Raw genomic sequence first — 19552 nt, 5'->3', positions numbered from 1 at the left:
AATTTTTTTCTTCTATCTCCACTCCAAGGGTGGAGTAGAGAAACTTGGGTCTCTGGGTATTCCTGTGACTTTCATATGAGTTATAACATTGTAAAATCTGAGTTTCTAGGTTATGTAGACTGATCCATAGAACTGGGGGCTTCTGGTTTAGGGTTTCCTTAAGAGCATATGTGGTCCATGTTTCTTCACTGATGCTCATCTCTTTCTGAACATCCATATTCCCTTTCCTGCACAGCTTGCTCTGAGAGCAGGCAATGAGAAGGAAGAAGGAGAGACAGCAGACACTGTGGGTTGCTGTTCACTTAGAGTGGAACACATCAATCTACACCCAGAATTGGATGGTCAGGAGTATGTGGTGGAATTTGACTTTCCTGGGAAGGACTCAATCAGATACTATAACAAAGTCCCAGTTGAGAAACGAGTAAGTCCATGTGGCCTGTGCTTCTCTGGCTTGCTCTTTTTACTTGTTTGTTCATTTGGCTAATATTTATTGAGGGCTTTTGTATGCTCTGCATTTTGATGGGCTCTAGTAAAATTGATCTCAAGGAAGCGAGATCCTGCTTGGTGTATTGCGTGCCTCATTTTAACCCTTCCCTGCAACCTCTGCTACAGTGCTTGGAATGTGTGGCAGTTAATAACTTCTCTGGAAGCAGTTAATAACAGAGTCTGCAGAGAGTTAGCCTTTATAGCAAACTCAATATTAAAATTGAATCCAGCCACTTTAGTGATGTAAGTATATCGCAGCATCTCCTGGTCATGTTGTATACTTGTCATCTTGTGCCCTTTTTTAGCCCCAGGCTAATTCCCAATTGCATAAAATGGTAATCTTTCAGTTCTCAGATCTCTGAGCCCATATCTGTAGACCCATAAGATAGGCATATAGGTATTTACTACTTTAGCCCACTAGGTAACAGTTGGTACCAGTTAAATCGAGCAACTAGGGTAAGCATAAGGTGGCTATAAAGTTCTGTTTTTGTTCTTAAGAACAAAAGTAGATGCCAGGATGTTTGCCACAAATGGTTCAGAACTGATGCTTAGGTATTTATGTAAATTTGCACATACAAAGCAAGATTTTGGGTATAATATATATAGGTTGTCTTTGTGCCTTTTCTCTTTTTTGAAAGTTATTTTGAATTTGAAATTATTTCTTAAAATTTTTAAAATAATAATTGGACTTTTTAGGTTTTTAAAAACTTACAACTATTTATGGAGAACAAGCAGCCTGAGGATGATCTTTTTGATCGACTTAATGTGAGTAAACACAGGACACTAGGCAACCTCAAGCTCCTGGGTTCAAGAGTTGTCAAAGGACATTTGGACTGGCCATTCTGTCTAACTTGTCCAGTGTTATTCTATATTTCCTTCCTCCCTTGGGGCACTCAGTGCATCTGTAACCAGAAGCAGACCCTCCCTCCTTCCCCCGACCCCCCACCCCGTGGGTGGTGCTGTGGATTACTACCAAAACCGTAAGGCCGAGGGAGTTGAGCTTTACATGTAATGTTCCCTCTTTTATCCTTTCGTGAGATGCCCAGCTGCCTTTGCTACAGACCTAAGACTTTCACTTGCTTTCTTTACTGGGAGAGATATTTATAAGAAAGAACAAATTTGTTGTTTTGAACTTAAGATTAAAAATACTTTATAGAAAGGCACTATGCAATCCTGTATTCTGGAATTATTTTTCTTCCTTGCTAACTTCCTCCTTGAAGGACAGGACAGTAACTGACCAGCATGGTGGGTGGCAGCACTGGCACAGTGACTCCTAGTGCTCACTGCAAGGGAAAGGGTGATTTGGCGTTTACCTCGGTTCCGACATCCTCTTTGTTGTCTTATTTTCTGCAGACTGGTATTCTAAATAAGCATCTTCAGGATCTCATGGAAGGCTTGACTGCCAAGGTGTTCCGTACCTACAATGCCTCCATCACGCTACAGCAGCAGCTTAAAGAGCTCACAGCCCGTAAGCAATACTCTGTAGGACTGTGCTGTCCTTGGGATGGGGCCAGTGTTGTCCTTCTCTTCATTCTTTCCCTTCGTTAGCTGTCTAAGCAAAACCAAGGTCTTTCTTCCCACTGCTGCCGCAAACTCTAGATTAATCTCATAGGATACTGACAAGAGCTTTGCTTCTGCTCTAAAAATTTTTGTGTTTTATCTGTGTTACTTATAAGCTCACAGAGTACAGACAGTGCTGTTAAATTGGGGAGGGTGAAGTTGTCATGGTTACCAGAGAAATGTAAATCTTTTTCCTAAGTCTGTCTGTCTGTCTTTTTTTTTTTGGTCTTCATAATAGTATGTAATAATTACCTCTAGGATCTTAGGCTGTCTGTCTGTCTGTCTTTCTTCTTCTTTTTTTTTTTTTTTTTTTTGGTCTTCATAATAGTATGTAATAATTACCTCTAGGATCTTAGGACTTCTTTTCCTCTCCATTTAAAACAAATTCTCATACTGCAGCTAAAGGCTGGCCACAATTCATTATGTGGTCCAAGTTAGTGAACCTTCTGCTTCAGTCTCCCCACAGCTGAGACTGTAGGCAAGAGCCACCCTTTCTGGCTCCTGCCACCTGAATTTCCACTGTCTTCTGTAAATGTATCAAATGGTCTTAAAAGAGCCAGAGATGGTATGCTGGAGATCAGTATTTTAGGGCTGGTTTAAACAGTGGCTAAAAGGCCTGTACATGGCCTGTACATGGCAGCAGCCCAGCACTTGGCAGGCAGAGACAAAATCTCCTTCGTTTTTTTTTGTTTGTTTGTTTTTTCGAGACAGGGTTTCTCTGTGTAGCCCTGGCTGTCCTGGAACTCACTCTGTAGACCAGGCTGGCCTCGAACTCAGAAATCCGCCTGCCTCTGCCTCCCGAGTGCTGGGATTAAAGGTGTGCACCACCACCGCCCTGCTCAAACAAATCTCTTGAGTTTGAAGCTACCCTGGTCTACAGGGCAAGTTACAGGGTCCCCCCCCCCCCCGCCAAAAAAAAGAAAAAAGAAAAAAGAAAGAAAGTCAGATCCCTAGAACTAGAGATGGTTGTGAGCCACCACAAGAGCACTAGAAACCACACACAGGTCCTTTGCATGAACAGCAAGTGTTTTTAACCACTGAGCCTTCACTGCAGCCCCTGTAGTATAGCTTAGGATTCCTTCATCTCATTCTCCTGGAGTCGTTTCTTCTAGTACAGCTTTTTCTGAAGGCTACATCTGGCTGGTAAGTGGGAGACAGGGAATAAGGAAAACAGTATAAGGGTCTATGGCCAGACTCCTGAGGTTTGTTTTGTGTGTGTGTTTGAAAAAAAGATTTGCTTTATGTGAGTACACTGTTGCTGTCTTAAGACACACCAGGAGAGGGTTTCAGATCCCATTACAGATGATGATGATGAGCCACTGTGTGGTTGCTGGGAATTGAACTCACAACTGTCTGGAAAGCAGTGCTCTTAACAGCTGAACCATCTCTCCTGCCCCCAAGTCCTGAGGTGTTTAAGAAGCAAAAACCAAAACCATAGATTTCCCTGTAATATTATAGACAAGCCGGGTACAGTATTTATAGCCACTCAGGAACCCACTAGTTTAGAGACCACCTGGACTTCATAATGAGACCTGGACACAAAATCTAATAAGCTTAAAGAAAAATAAAAAAGAGAGTCAGAATTCCTCTTGTGACAGAAACTCAGGCTTATGTAGAAATTTACTGCCTTTGACTCAAATTTTGACCTTATGCCTTAAGAGAAATTTGGCTATGATAAGCTGAAGGCCTGTATAACCATCACAGAGATAAAGCCCCTAGAAGACATTTCATGTGTATATTCTTGGTATGTAAATTGACGCTGTTACTATTATATTTCTTGGTAGCTGATGAGAATGTACCAGCGAAGATTCTATCTTATAACCGTGCCAATCGAGCTGTTGCAATTCTTTGTAACCACCAGAGGGCGCCACCAAAGACCTTTGAGAAGTCAATGATGAACTTGCAGTCTAAGGTATGGTGGGTCCAAAGGTGGGGTAGCTAAGGAAGTCATGTGTGATAGCTTCTGAAAATGAGAGGCTTCTGGAATCTGACCTAGTGTGGCCTGGGATAACAGCAGGCTAATCTGCGTCTGTTTTGAAAGAAAGATTCTTTGTACAGATAACAGATGGAAATAATTTGACAGTATCATAGTATTTGTTTTTTCCTAAAATATTTGTGCTGGAGACACAAGTTCTGTATGAACCACTTTCTGTTTTGAAGTGCTAACTTTGATGTACCACTGAATTGCTAATTGTTGTCCTGGTTATACTTAAGGAAAACGTGGTAGAATGTTTGCCTTATGTGCAGCAGGCTCCTGGCTCCCTAGCATGACAAAAATAAAGTCTCAGTGCTCTGGCTAAAAAACATGACAGGAAGATACACCTCAGTGGCAGAACCTACCTTTGCTTGTCTGCTGTACATGAAGCCCTGGTTTTGATACCCAAAGCAGAAGCATGGGAAGGGAGAGGAATCCTGTTAGATTGTTTGAAGTTTAAAAAATGGTGAAGCAATGGCATTTGATTCCCTCCTGATCCCAGAAGAACTGTGTACATCTGTTGATGTGTGTCAGAGTCATGCCCTATTGGGAAAGACTGATACAAGAACAAGTGGATGTTGTTGAACTACTGTGTAGCTCTTCTTCCTCTTTCAGCATTGGCTGCTTAACTATGCGTCTGAACCCTCAAATCCACAGTGAACATAGTTCATGTTGAAACAGACACACAGGGTTATAATGCAAAACATTTATATGTAAATACACCCAGTCTGTGGCATAGGAATAAGTATCCTCATTTAAGATCTTGAGGTGGTCCTAATAATTATAAAGTTTAAGACAGTGATAAGAAAAGTGACATTTTAAGAGTTCTATAACACTGTAATGCATAACAGGAAAGTATTCAACATCTGTTGGTAATAGTCACAGGACAAGTTATATTTCTTTGAGTTCTTGCCCACAGTTAATTAAAGAAGAAATAATAAATGTCAAAGTACAGATAAATTTTTTGATCCAAATTTATGGAATTCTATACTTGGACAATTTACTTTTAGAAACTGCTTTGCAGCGAAACTTAACACATATTTTCAGGCTCAGAATATTCTCCTATTGAGATTTCTGCAAGATGAGAACACGGGCATAATGTATATTAATCTAAAGCTACAACCTAGAGGCTTTGATATAGCTGGCCTGAAGGGACCTCCAGATCCACAGTGAGTGAATATCAATCACAGACCTCTCTAATCTGTGCATAGGGTCAGCAAGCTAAGAACCCTACAAACTGCCCATTTTAGTATGTGCCTTTGCTTTGCCCCTGTTAGATGGAGATACTGCTTACTTTCCTCATGTGTTGTCATTCGAAGCCCAGAATAAATAAGATGTGAGTACCAGGTGCTGTTTACCCAGTTCAGGAGCCCCTTCTGGAGAGTGAGGAGGTCATTTGTTGCTCTTATTCTGGAACCACGGTTTGAGCAGCTCAGGCTGCCTGCCAAAGAAGCCCTCCAAGTGTAGGAACCTTCTCCTGTGTGCCCACAAAGTAAACACACGCCCAGTTGCCTAGTTAGTCAATGGAGTCTTTGAGAGAATTTGACATAGCTTGCCAGTTTAGCATTCACAGAAATGGTTAAGACTGTAGTTTGCTGCATTTCTAGCCTAAGAAGCATCTGCCTGGTGGTGGCTCCAATGCTTTTGTGTGCAAAGTCAGTTCCAGTAACTTTGTGAACAACAAAGATATTGGAAGGAAGCCACTAACAGTAAATGTTTAATGATTCTCTCACAATGGTGAATTGTTTCTAATCTTGGGCTGCATTTTATGTGCCCTCCCCCCACCCCCACAGGGCAGAGTAGAGGGTGGCAATGGGTGTGGTATTTGTCTAACAAATTTTAGGCTCAGTCAACAACAACCCAGTGTGTGTAAGTCAACATGTATTTACTCTGGGATATTCTCTTGACCGCATAGGTCATTGGGGTGATCACAGGGATGGGATTCTTTGGAATCCAGCAGCACAGACTCACCAGCATTAGCTCTAGTGTCATCATATTGCTGTTTCTAAGCAACACACAAAGCAGGACTTAGGTTTCCAAGGGTTCAACAAGCAGGAGAGGATGACGGAAGTGTTCTGTCTCTTCCTTGTAGATATGGACTCTATAAGATTTCCTTTGTGGAGGGAATGATGACTAATTTTCTTCTCACTTTAGACTTCTCTACTTTCTAAAATAGTAAGCCTACTTGAGGCAGTTCCTAGTTGATGCCTACTTGCCAGCTTTTAATTTCCTGGGATATCCTCTGTAGTATATCCTCTCCTAAAGCTGGCAGACTGTGGGAGATGATCTGGGCTTGCTTGGTAGATATGTATCTCCTATGGTAGTCTCAGAAGGAATGCTAAAGACCCAGAGTGGTGACCCACACCTATAATCCCAGCATTTTAAGAGTCGGGGGCAGGCAGATCTCTGTGAATTTAAGGCCAGCTTGGCCTACAGAGTGAGTTCTAGTCTAGCCAAGGCTACATAGTCAGACCCTGTCTCTTTCAAACTAGCTAGCTGACTGACTGACTGACTGACTGACTGACAAACAAAATACTAAAGCCTGGCATAGGATTCATTTGAAAACAGCTGTCATCTGGGTCCTCCTCTGTTTTCTAAAGCCAGAGTGTTTTCCTGAAAGATTACAAGCAGATTTCCAGTTTACTCTTATAGAACTTTGTTTTGTTTAAAGTTCACTGAAGAACATAAGTGAGCAGCAGACAGCAGCTGGATTGATTTCTGCAGTCATTGTCCATTGTTGTTTTCATAAAACCTTTTTGTACTAGAGAACACTTCACGGCTCCCAGCTTTACATTCTAAGATGGAGCTCTTTTCCCTCTCCTAACTGTATGCCATTCCTAACTGTACTGCTGTTTTTCTCTGTCTAGATTGATGCCAAGAAAGATCAGCTAGCAGACGCTCGAAGGGACCTGAAAAGTGCTAAGGCTGATGCCAAAGCCATGAAGGATGCAAAGACCAAGAAGTATGTATCTGATACTGTACCAAGGGCTGGGTAAGAGAGAGCAGTTGGCAGCGTCATTCAGAGGCCTGAGTGTCCCAGCTCACATGGTCTCATTATGTAGCCTTGGTCATCTTTGATGTCACGGTCCTTTTGGCTTCCCAGGATAAACCACAATTCTCAGCTGTTTTTCAAAGGTTTCTTGGGGAAATTTTCCATGATTTTTTTTCTCCTTTAAGAAGTACGTGAGGAGCTGGGCGGTGGTGGCGCACGCCTTTAATCCCAGCACTCGGGAGGCAGAGGCAGGCGGATTTCTGAGTTCGAGGCCAGCCTGGTCTACAGAGTGAGTTCCAGGACAGCCCGGACTATAAAGAGAAACCCTGTCTCGAAAAACCAAAAAAAAAAAAAAAAGAAGTACGTGAGGGCCGGGCAGTGGTGGCTCACACCTTTAATCCCAGCACTTGGGAGGCAGAGGCAGGTGGGTTTCTGAGTGCGAGGCCAGCCTGGTCTACAGAGTGAGTTCCAGGACAGCCAGGGCTACATAGAGAAACTCTGTCTCGAAAAAAAGAAGTATGTGAGGATACTTATTTGTCCTTGTCCAGAGGTCAGTCTTAATGTATAATGATTCTTCCATTTTTTTCCAGGGTAGTAGAATCAAAAAAGAAGGCTGTACAGAGACTAGAAGAACAGCTGATGAAGCTGGAGGTTCAAGCCACAGATCGAGAGGAGAACAAACAAATTGCTTTGGGGACTTCCAAACTCAACTATCTGGACCCTAGGATCACAGTGGCTTGGTAAGTATTAGGCCTGTGTAGAGCCCCTCCTGTTGGTTAAGGAAAGGCAAAAGTCTCTGGGAGTATTGCCAGCTCCCTCATGCCATGTCTAAGTTCCCATTTCTTCCAGGAGAGCCTGCCATTCTAGTTGCTGAGCCCTGTCTACAGTTACAATGGAATATCCTAGGTGCCCCACAGGCACATTAGTGTAGGAGCCCATGCCTGCAGAAGCCAGAGGAGTCTATCTGGTACTCGCTTTCTAATTACTCTTCTAATCACAAAGTAACCTGGGCTTGATAGTGTAAGCCTATAACCCATCACTTAAAAGGCAAAAGCAGGATGATTGACACAAGTTTGAAGCCAAACTGGTTTAAATAAAAAGACTCCATCTCAAAAATAAATCAGAATGAGTTCCAGAAAACACAAAGAGGGAAGAAAGGCACAGGAAAGAGTTAAGAACATAGATCCAAGTAACTTAGACAGAGGTCGAGTCCATTCTACAAAGGCACATAGATTCTCTACTGTGTGCAGATACAAAGCTCCCTCCCTTCCTTACTCCTTCATGTATACATAGTGCTGCCCCTGGTCCGCTTTTCCTTCTCTGTGTAGCCAGTCCTAGTGCACATCATCAGACTGCACTAAAGGAAGGGAAGCTTACACACCTGGGGATATCGTTGGAGAACTGGTTCAGTTTATTGGGGAGAGCAGAGGTTATTTAAACCTTTGGTGGGTGAGTAGGGGCTATCAAGGAGAGTGTACATCATTGGCCAGGACCAGGGTGAAAGGGATGCCTCATTTGCATGAGGAAGAAATCCAGGTGCTGCTGAACATAACCTTTTTTAAGGGGAAAGAAGTTTAACCTGGCTACCAGCTACATAACCACCTCTGGTGAGGCACAGGGGAAGGGAAGGGGAATGATCTAACCTTGCCAATCTCAGGATGAGATTTTCAGGGTTTGGACACACCTCCACCCTACTCTTGCTCCAGGCTTGCTTCCCCTGGCCCCAGACAATAGTGTCCAAGCAAGGGGATCATTTCTGAAGATGTTTAATTAGTTCCAGTTGTTGAATTCTAGACCAGAGACCTAGCTTTGTGCTTGTGTTGCTAGGAGTTAACTTTTTCATTAGTGTGTGTGTGTGTGTGTGTGTGTGTGTGTGTGTGTGTGTGTGTGCATGTGTGTACTTATTCACACCACAGTGTATATGAGTCTGCTGACAGTTTGGCAAGAGTTGGTAGATTCTCTCCTTCCATCATGTGGGTCCTGAGGATCATACTTTGGTCTTCAGGCTTGGGGGTAAAGCTTGTTCTTCTGGTTAGGGTTTCCATTGATGTGATAAAATACCATGACCCAAAAAGCAAATTTGGGAAGGTGTTTGTTTCAGCTTACAGCTCTCTGGTCATACTCCATCACTGAGGGAAGTCAGGGCAGGAACTCAAGACAGGTATATGGATGCAGGAAATGAAACTGACCACCACAAAGGAATATGGCTTACTAGCTTGCTGGGTTGGAACTTCTCACATTACCTAGTCAAGAAAATGCTCTATTGGCCTTCCCACAGGTAATCTAGGCAGTTTCCCAATAGGCATTTTCTAGATTGAGATTCTCTTTCCTGATAAACTGTAGCTGTGTCAAGTTGAACAACAGCAGGTCATCCACAGAGGCATGTCACCATTCCTTGGATTAACTGTTGAGAAGCAGTGTGATGGTGGTCAAAAGTATGGGCTTCAGACCAAAGTGCACAGTATAAAATTCTAGCTGCACTTTCTAGTGACAAGGACACTATTTTTTACCACCTCTGCATGGTTGTAGTTTAAAGTCTTTTTTGTTTGTATATCAAAGTAGTAACGCCTACTTTAGAAATCTCTGTTGAGATTAAAAAAAAAAATGAGGTGATAAAATAAAGTCCTTTGAATATTTTGGTGTACCAGAAGACTCTGGACCCTTGCTGTGGGCTATCATTGAGCTAGACTGTTCTCCTTTATTGTCTCCATATTTGTTTGTCTATTTATTTTATTTATTTTTTTTGCAGGTGTAAAAAATGGGGGGTCCCGATTGAGAAGATTTACAACAAAACCCAGAGGGAGAAGTTTGCTTGGGCCATTGATATGACTGATGAGGACTATGAGTTTTGACCAGTCTCTGCAGGGGTTCTGTGAAAAGGAACAGTGTGGTTTGGGGAAGATGGATAAACTGAGCCTCACTTGCCCTCACCCGAGGGAGAGGCCACAAGTCTTAACAAACCAACATCTTTGCAAAAAGATAGACCTGGAGATACTATAAGGGAGAGCTGAGCCAGTTGTCCTATGGACAACTTATTTAAAAATATTTCAGATATCAAAATTCTAGCTGTATGATTTGTTTTGAATTTTGTTTTTATTTTCAAGAGAGCAAGTGGATGGGAATTTGTCAGCATCCTGCCAGGCAAATTCAGTTTTGCTGCAATGTTTGGATTCTCTCAGCTACTGTATGCGAAGTCTGATTATATTGGTGCGTTTTTACAGTTAGGGTTTTGCAATAACTTCTATATTTTAATAGAAACGAATTCCTAAACTCCCTCCTCTCCCCTATTTCAGGAATTTAAAATTAAGTAGAACAAAACAAAAACCCAGCGCACCTATTACAGCTGTCATTCTATCGTCATGGGAATCAGTTTTCATTAAACTTGAAGCAGTTGTGACATCGGCAGTGTTTTGGTTCAGACACCTATTCACAGAAAAGCATGATGGGAAAATATTTCCTGACTTGAGTGTTCCTTTTTAAATGTGAATTTTTATTTCGTTTTAATTATTTTAAAATATTTAAGCCTTCTTCTTGATCTTAAAGATCGTGTAGCTTGGGGTTGGGGAGGGATGAAGGGCGAGTGAGTCTAAGGATAATGAAATAATCAGTGACTGAAACCATTTTCCCATCATCCTTTGTTCTGACCATTCTTTGTACCCTTTAAGAGATCCATCTTTTTCTTTGGAAACCCCAGTCTTTCATTTGAAAGATTTTATTGTATAAAAACTTCCACAGGTCAATAAATTTAGAGGAAAATGAGCATTTGGTCCAAGAAAAACAAAAACAAAACAAAAAGGAAAAATAATCAAGATTTTAGGGCTTTTATTTTTTCTTTTGTAATTGTGTAAAAAATGGAAAAAACCATAAAAAGGAAAAAATTTAATGTGAAGACTTTTTTTTGCTATAATCATTAGTTTTAGAGGCATTGTTAGTTTAGTGTGTGTGCAGAGTCCATTCCCACATCTTTCCTCAAGTATCTTCTATTTTTATCATGAATTCCCTTTTAATCAACTGTAGGTTATTTAAAATAAACTCCTACAACTTAACGGAAACTTAGCGTCTGCCTCTTTGTGAATGAGGCCCCAGGCCAGAGTAAAGGCTCGGGGGCTGAGGTTTAGTGCAGTACATGGTCTATTCATTCAGGTCAGCAAAGGTTGGTCCCTCCCAACGGAAAGATGATATGGGGCTTGACCTGGAAGTACATCTGTCCTGATGTGGAATAAAGAGTATCAAAGTCAAAAAAAAAAAAAAATCAAAGTCTCCATCCCTAACGATAGGCCCAGAAAGCAAGGGAATGTACAGTAAACCTTTAAGAACTGCCTGAGCCCAGTGTGAGCAGTGCCGATTGAGTGAGACGGCCTCCTTTATTTGGGAAAAATTGTAGAGAGCTTTCCACGTATACTGAACAGAAACAGGATAGCTTTCTTACATGGTAAAGCCTCCAGTCTGTACTGAGTACCATATTCAGAAGCCTCTCAGATGGAATGAAGACTCTGCATTGATTGGTTGAAGGAGTTAACTGTTTACTGTAACCAACCCAGAGCTCTGGATATCCCAAAGTAACCATAATTCCTACCAAGTGTTCTTTCTGTTACCCTAAGTCTGAAATTCAAGATGAAAAGGTGAATGAACTCCATGCCAAAGGGAAGGTACAAATGGATCACTAATTGAAGGACCTACATTTGAGCTTGCTGGCATAAGCAGTCTATTCAGAACCACCTTCCTTAATGGTTGTCACTGATGCTGAGGCCACAGCAGCAAACTCTTGGTTCCTTGAAGCTTGAACTTCATTGGTCATTGAAGGCAGCACTTACTTCCAGGAGTAAAGTGTAACTATCACTGTTTGGAACTAAGAACATTATAGCTAGGTGTTTTTGAATTCTGTAGTGTTGAGTTAGATGGAATAGTAAAACAGAAGGTCTTTGGTAGCTGGTAAGAAATGAACCTTAGTTTTGCGACCTGATAACAACTAGGTTGCCAACACTAGGCAGATATAGAGCAGGAAGTAGTGCCTGCCTACCTCTGGTAAGCCTCACCTGCTAGGTCTTACCTGATAATGTGGAGAGTATGAGTACGTGCTACTCAAGATAATACAGCAAATAGCAAAGTACATTCCAGGCAGTGGTGGCTGGCCTCTAGGGAGAGCCACAGAGCAGGGATCTCAGTTGATCCTGACTGCGACTGAGAAGAGGCTGCAAAGATTGGGGCAGCAGTGGGCTATGGGGGAGCTGATGAGTGGGTAGAAGTCTATAAGGCTCTAAAAGATGCTTGTGTTTGGAGAATGGGAGTAAACCTGTCATCCTTGATTATCCAGCACATCTCAGTTCCAACCCATATGCAAGAGCAGAAGCCAGATGGGCAGCATCTGAGAACTCACTTTCTGTGGGCAAAGGAAGGTGCTTCTGTGTGGTACCCAAGCTACACATCCCCATACCCTTGCCATCTGTGCAGCAAGTGCAGTATCCCTTCCAGAAGCTGGGACCTAACAACTGACACTTCATAACCCCTAGCCTTTCCAGCCACCATCTCTCTTCCTTAGTTTCACAATCAAGTACCTGCCATGCATGAGTCACCCACAGCACTGTCATTCCCCACCCACTGCACCCAGTGTCTACCTCAGTCGCCTCCTTGGATTCTAACCCTGGTCAACAATGACCAAGCAACAAGGAGAGAGATGCAATCTTCGTTCACCATCTTGCCTAAGATCTTTTTTGGTAGAACTGCATGCTGTTACTTTACATGTCATAAATCCAACATTCTAATCAGTGACTACTGACCGGTTCGTCCTCACCATGGGTCAGTTTTAGATCACTTCATCCTCATACCCATTTGCAGCAATCTGCACTCCCATATGTATCCTCAACTGGTCTCTTACTTTTTTTCTCTTAACATTTCTTATGGACATTTTATTTGAAAGGACTCATAGTGTATGATCACTCCTTCTAAAAATGCCTCTCTGGCTCCTATAATGTTCCCCAGTTTCACTCCTATTTCTGTCAGGCTGTTTGTTGCTGAGACACCTTTAATACAAGGTCTGTGGCTGCCATGGTTCTTACTTAGCCTAGCTGATGCCAATCATACTCCTGAGCTCTGCACGCACTATCAGCCATACACTTCTGCAGGATATCCACAGAAACCTCTGGAGGACAGCTCAGGACTTGCTATTCTAAGCCTGTTGGGGCCTGAGTTTCCTGTGTGTGTAAAGCACCGCATTCACTGAACCAGGTAGTCTCACCCTTTGGTTCCTTTCTTCCAATCTCATGTCTAGTAATTTGTCAACTTTGAAATTCTTTCCTAAATACTAATGCTGCATATAGGCATTTTCCCAATTTTAAAATTTCTTACTTTTTTAAAACATTTCTTTTAGGAAAAAACTGACTTTTATTTCAGCCCTTGCAAATCCCTCTATAAGAAGACATTTTCAACTTGTTTTGAACAAAAGAGCACTTCTTGGAGAACACATTACCCTGAAGTGACCTCAGTCAGGCTAGTTTTGGATGCTTATAAGTAGTCCCCTGACAAATCAGTAAACAGGGAGGGAGACGAGATTTAACAGACTTTTCCCACAACCCCAAGTAAACAGCCTCTTTGAAATTCCCATATAGGTTTTTTTGGGGGGGTTAAATAATTATGCTGTACTTACATATTTTTAAAATCTTTCAGAAAAATACATTTGTGGAAAACAAGTGATCATTATTGCAGAACCTGGGGCTAGTGGTGTAGGCCAGAGATAGGGCCCTCAGTCCTGGGGTCTGCCTCTAACACCATAAAACCACCATACCAAAACCCTCAGTATAATTAACTCCCAAAGTTGGGTGGAGGCTCACTGTACTTAGTGCCCTGTCCTTACATTTGAGAGTTCTTACAACATGTTTAAAACAATGCAGTGATTATCAACCTTAGCACGTATCTGTGGAAGATATGTTATTGTCACATTAAGGCAATTATGCTTAGATTAAAATTACTAGTGACAGTAGCTCCACCCTGTATATTGTCTGGGTAGAAGTTACAAGGAGTATATTTTTCAAACTCAAACTTCATATGTAAGATGGGTGCATCTTGGGGCTAGATGCTTCCATGATTAAAAACACTTGTTACTCTTGCAGAGGATTGGTGTTTGGAGCCTAACACCCACATGGTGGCTCATAGCCAACCAAGTAACAGTTCCAGGTAATCCAATAATCTCTCCTGACCTCTCTGCACCAGGCACACAACTGGTGTGCATACATAATCACAGGAAAAACACTCATACACAAAATAATAATAATAAAGTGGATACAACTTACATTAAATTATTCTTCAATAAGACTAGGGTTGCCAGGCAGTGGTGGTGCACGCCTTTAATCCCAGCACTTGGGAGGCAGAGGCAGGCGGATTTCTGAGTTTGAGGCCAGCCTCGTCTACAGAGTGAGTTCCAGGACAGCCAGGGCTATACAGAGAAACCCTGTCTCGAAAAACAAAACAAAACAAAAAGACTAGGCTTTCAGAAGCAGAGAGGGCAATGTGTTTTGATAACATTGGATGGTTCTCCATGTGGTTCTTCATGGTGAAAAAGACAGACTCAAAGATTCATGCAAAGTTTACTGATAGGACTGAATGTAGGGAATCAATATTTATAAATAAATGTTTTCAATAATGCTATTCAAAGTATACATGTGTCACTGAACGAATACCTGGGATTTTAATCATTCATCATTAAACCTTTGTACTCCCTTTGTATAAACACTCCACAAAATCCCTTGGGGTAACCTTATTGTGGAAGGAGTACTTACCTCATTTGGAGAAGCTGTATTTTATGAATACACAGCAGCTCTCACTTTGTTCTCAACCCACAGTCACTTAAGAATCTAGATAAGGCCCTTCTTGCTCCCTGTGCCCTTGTCAGACTGAGCATGGCCTGTAGACATTTCTGAAGCCACTTCTGGAACAGGCTTGATGTGTTTGTTCCTGCCCTGCTAACTGAGATCCTCTAGACACAGTAGGGATGGTGCTGGAAGAAAGGGTGGGAGAGTAAAAGCAAGTCCACCCTGGTCTCAGTTTCCCCTCTGTCTTCAGTACCACATGCTTGACCTCAGAAACAATCACCGTACCTGCTCAGCCAACAGGAATAATCAGCAGTGAGGCAGCCAGGGCTGTGGACAGAAGAAGTTGTTGGGAACTGTTGGGACAGGTGTAATTTATGTGGTTTTTGTTTTACAAGAGAGTTTCTCTGTGTACCCTTGGCTGTCCTGGAACTTGCTCTGTAGACCCGGCTGGCCTCAAACTCATAAAGATCTGCCTGTCTCTGCCTCTCAAGTGCTTGGATTAAAAGTGTGTGCCACCAACACTTGGTAGGTATGATTTTTTTAACTTGAGTAAAAACAGACAAACAAAAACCAAATAAACAAAAACCCTAAAGTTCCTTGAAAGGACTGAGAATGCAAGCTCCATAAGGAAAGAGCCAGGAAGTTATGAGCCAGAAGGGGTGGAGCCATAGATAGGTTTGCAGGTCAGGACAAGGGCCTGCAGGTTCACTGAGGTGTGCACTTAGGAAGTGCGTGCTGTGTGTACAGCTAACAGTAGAGGAAATAAGGAATAGAACACAGCTCGATGAATGGATTAACCAGACACTTCAAGTCTAAGTCTTTGTCTCCCTCTGTGAATGGAACATCGCTGTGCTTTTTAAGTTATAACTTCTATAGTCAGTCATTATAAGGAACAAATTAAAAGTGTGTTAGCACTTGGTGCTAGCCTGCTAGGAATGCCCTCTGTTATTTTAATCGAATACATAGCCATGTGAGAATCTTTTCTTATAATTTAATTCCAGGAAAATTTTATCCCCTTTCCAAAGAACTGGTTAGCAAACATTGAGAGTTCATACTTTAGCTACTATAAAGCTCAGCCACATTTGCTTCTCAGTCACAGCAGCGTGGTCACCATGTCAGCCATACTGGGATTGCTCTTACAATCACATCTCCCATCTCAACAACACAGCCTTTTAGTCCTTTTGTGTTTAAGTGCTCTCTGTTTTTATTAAAGAGCTTGATGTAGTGGTACCCTCTGGATGTCTCAATTATTGGGAGGCTGGGGAGGTCCCAAGTTTATAAGGCCAACCTGGGTTATACAAGCAAGACTGTACTTCAAGAAAAACGCAGTGAGCACAGCAGTGTGCTTGCTTCCCATTCAAAGAAAGACTTTTGTCATCACTTCTGGAAGAAGTGTAGATAGAAATCCAGCTGCCAGTCCCTAAGATCACAAAGACCCATGAGGCTGAGGTTGAACTTCTTTGTAGAACAATAAACATCCATTCCAGGATAGTACTGAACAACACAGTTCCCTGGAAGTTGGTGGAGGTTGTTCCCACTCCTATTTCCTTCCTGTTCTCTCCACAATGATGACCTTAGGGCTGCTCCCTAAAACGCATTCTACCCACTAACCTATCAGAGACAGCACCCTAAAACAAATTCCAATCTAGCCAGGAAGCATAGTAGCTCACATTTGTAAGCCCAGTGAGACTGAGTGGCTGAGCCAGAAGAATTGCTAAATTCAAGACTAGCCTGGGCTACCCAGCTTTGGCAAACATGTACAAAATAACTAAAAACAGGTGCTTGCTGCTAAACCTAATGGCCTGAATTCTGTCTCTAGGACCCACATGGTAACAGTAAATAAAGAAGCTCTATTATGTTCACAATATGCTTACCACTGTTCTAAATAGTTATTAAATACAATGTCTGTGAGATCAAGTCCACAGGACAGAGGGGCAGTTGAGGGGTCTCTCCTAGACTCCAGGCACAGGCTTGGTATAAGCTAAGGCATGGGGATGTCAGAGCGTTTCCTGAAATAAGACCCAATCTGGGCTAGCCTGAATGATGTCACAGGCGTGTGCCTTGTGTGGGTGCTAGGGCACCTCCCAGACAGCACATGTACATACATCGCCAGTGACACCCACGCACCCTTATATATGCTGAGCTGGGGGAAGCCCATACTGGCTACACCTTGCGTGTGCCCTACTTTTCCTAAACTTCCTTTGGTGGAAGGAGACACCTAAGGCCTGGGAAGCTAATAAGAGGAAATGAGGCCCTGTTCCCCAACTACAGGCCTGGCAAACAATTGCTGTTGGAAGAAATTCATGGAGCCCCTGGGGGGGGGGGGTTCTGTTACAGTCACAAAAGCAAAAAAAAGGTTTGGGTTAAACATAAGGAAGCTCCCAGAAAATAGATTTGTAAAACATACTACAGCCTCCAGGCTGCTGAGGTTGGCACAGAAAGCTCAACAATGATTACAACATTTTAAGAGGGTGCCTCCTGAGAGAACCGGCAAGACTAGGCAGGCAGGGAAGGCCCTGTTCAGCCCCATCTGCCCTCTCTGTCTGATCATCCTGGCTGGCCATTCCCCTTCATTGAGTAAAAACCCCAGGGCCTTTGTACAGGCTGTTATTTGCTGTTATTCTTGCCTGGAAAGTACTTTCCTCCAGCACACCCTTCAAAATGTATATGTCCATCTTTTTACATCATTTGGTCTCTCTTGAAGTCCTACAGACATAGACAGACATACCACCTCTTACTTACTGATTGGCCAGCTAGCGAATGCCACCAGGATTACCTCTCACCCACTGGGCTCGCTTGCAGAATAGACACACATGGACTCAGGTTCCCACTTATTTCGTAGTCTCACTTCCAGTTGTGGGGCTCTGGAACCTTGATTAAAATTATGATCATGAATTGTGCAAACCAAGGTCAGTTCCAATTTCCTCCTACATTAGAGGTCTGTCACTAGGTGGCAGTCAGTCTATCTCAATTACCCAATCCCTTAGGACAACGTTCTGAATTCCCTCAGGACAAAGTTCCTAAATTCAGTAGTATACTGAATTCTGACTTTCTTGAGGACCACCCTCAAGGGAAACAGCACATCTGTCACCATTTCAGCCTGGCAAAGCTGAAGGTGGCCCAGCTGGGTGGGCTGTCTGAACTCATACATTCACAAATTCTAGTATCAGGAGTCCCAGAGAAGCTTTTCTGCAAGCTGGATGCTGTGTGAGACGTCTCACCTCTGAAAGGCAGAGAGCTGTCCAGAGCTGCATGGTAGCTGTCCACTGGTCAGACAGCAGGATCAAGGGATGCCCTCGGGTTTACCCGTGCTGTTCAGAGAAAGGCTTTTGGAAGATTGATTTTAAGTTATTGAACAGTCACAGACAGGTGTCTTGTCTGGAGAATAAAAAGCCATTGGTGAGAGATGAGGCAGGAGAGGCAGGGGAAGGCAAGACAGGACTGCTGGGCCACAAAGCTATGCCGATTTGAAGCACAGTGGGAACTCACGTGCAAGGATTTAATTTCATTTTAGTGGTAAATTCTGAAGCACAGATCCAAGCAAGACCAAGAGGATAGTGTACAGAGAGAGAAGATGGGGCCACAGGATCATGGGTAGAGTGGAGAGAGCCCCAAAGGCAGGAGGGAAGTGCCTCAGTGGATTACCTAGGGGTGAGGCAGAGAAGAAAAAAGGTTCCCAGCAAGGTGTGGGGCCTTCCAAACTCAGGAGTCTACTGCCATATAGAGACGGTGCAGCCGGTGAAAGGAGCCACGTGATGAGGATGACAAGGCTGTGGCGCAGATAACGAGATGCCTGGGTCGGGATGTCGGGGGAGATCCAGGATTGGCATCACCTGTGTCTGCGCAGAGGGGACGCCACCTGGCCCAGCACTGAGTTCAGAGGAAAACAAGGCTGAGGAAAACCCAGAGCAGAGACTATCTGCAGGTAGGGTGAGGGCGGGCGTGAGGAGGGCAGCGGCCCACACGAGAGGCCTCGAAGGCCACCGGGCCTGCGTCCGAGGGTCTGAGGGCCTCTGCCCACACCTCCAGGGGCCCTTCCCGAGAGGACGCCGTCGAAGGCCACCCTAGGACCTGTCGGCTCAAGCCCTCGCAGGAGACGACTGCGGAGAGGGGGCGTGGCAAGCGTACTGTCACTCACGGCCCTCTGGCCAATCCACGGGTGCGCCCCTCCCCAGAGATGGTGTGCGGAGGGCCCGCCCCCGCCGCCACCGCGGGTGTGAGGCGGCCAGCCTGGCGCGGCTCCCTCCGCCAGGCAGCCTGCCCAGGTAACCGGATTCGGTGGGAGGGCCGGGGGTCGCGCGGCACCCTCACTCCCTGGGAGGCGTGTACACTGCAGCGGGGCCCGTGTGGGACGGAGGCCCGTGCGCGCGTCTGACTGACGGGCCGCAGCCTGTGGGCGGGGTTGCGTGCGTGACGGGCGGCTGTGCCCCGCGTTGGCTCAGGCCTGCGCGGGGAAAGCTCTGCAGGACCGAGGCGTATGGGTCCGCCTGCTGCGGCCTGCCCCGGGTCGCGGGGCGCAGGCGCGACGGTGGGCGGGGGTCGTCCCCAGGAGCGCCTTTGTTCCCGGCGCGCTGAGGGAGGAGCCTCTCTTCGCCCCGCCCTCGCGCTCAGTCCCCGCCCCGCGTCCGCCCGCAGGAGCTGCCACCGGGTCCCGCTCGCCTCCCGGGCCGCCGCCTCCGCCTCCGCCTCCGCCGCCCCAGGCCCGCCGGCTTGCGTCGCCGAGGTCGCTGCAGC

At 44.3% G+C, this 19552-nt stretch overlaps 1 protein-coding gene across 2 annotated transcripts in view; it reads left to right on the top strand.

Annotated features, from left to right (window-relative positions):
- Top1 (DNA topoisomerase I) overlaps positions 1–11065 on the top strand; it is an 84854-nt gene extending 73789 nt beyond the window's left edge. For both annotated transcript variants that reach the window (XM_028786747.1, XM_028786748.1), the window contains 7 exons: positions 236–421; positions 1183–1251; positions 1840–1954; positions 3831–3958; positions 6889–6983; positions 7604–7753; positions 9763–11065. In XM_028786747.1, the coding sequence (XP_028642580.1) occupies positions 236–421; positions 1183–1251; positions 1840–1954; positions 3831–3958; positions 6889–6983; positions 7604–7753; positions 9763–9865 (846 nt within the window). In that variant the 3' untranslated portion in view covers positions 9866–11065. The remainder of the gene's footprint in view (positions 1–235; positions 422–1182; positions 1252–1839; positions 1955–3830; positions 3959–6888; positions 6984–7603; positions 7754–9762) is intronic.
- The last annotated feature ends 8487 nt before the right edge of the window (positions 11066–19552 follow it).

Source organism: Grammomys surdaster, unplaced genomic scaffold (assembly GCF_004785775.1).
Source record: "Grammomys surdaster isolate TR1022 unplaced genomic scaffold, NIH_TR_1.0 125574, whole genome shotgun sequence".
In the NCBI taxonomy this organism is placed as follows: domain Eukaryota; kingdom Metazoa; phylum Chordata; class Mammalia; order Rodentia; family Muridae; genus Grammomys; species Grammomys surdaster.
This window is presented reverse-complemented; position numbering and strand designations above follow the sequence as displayed.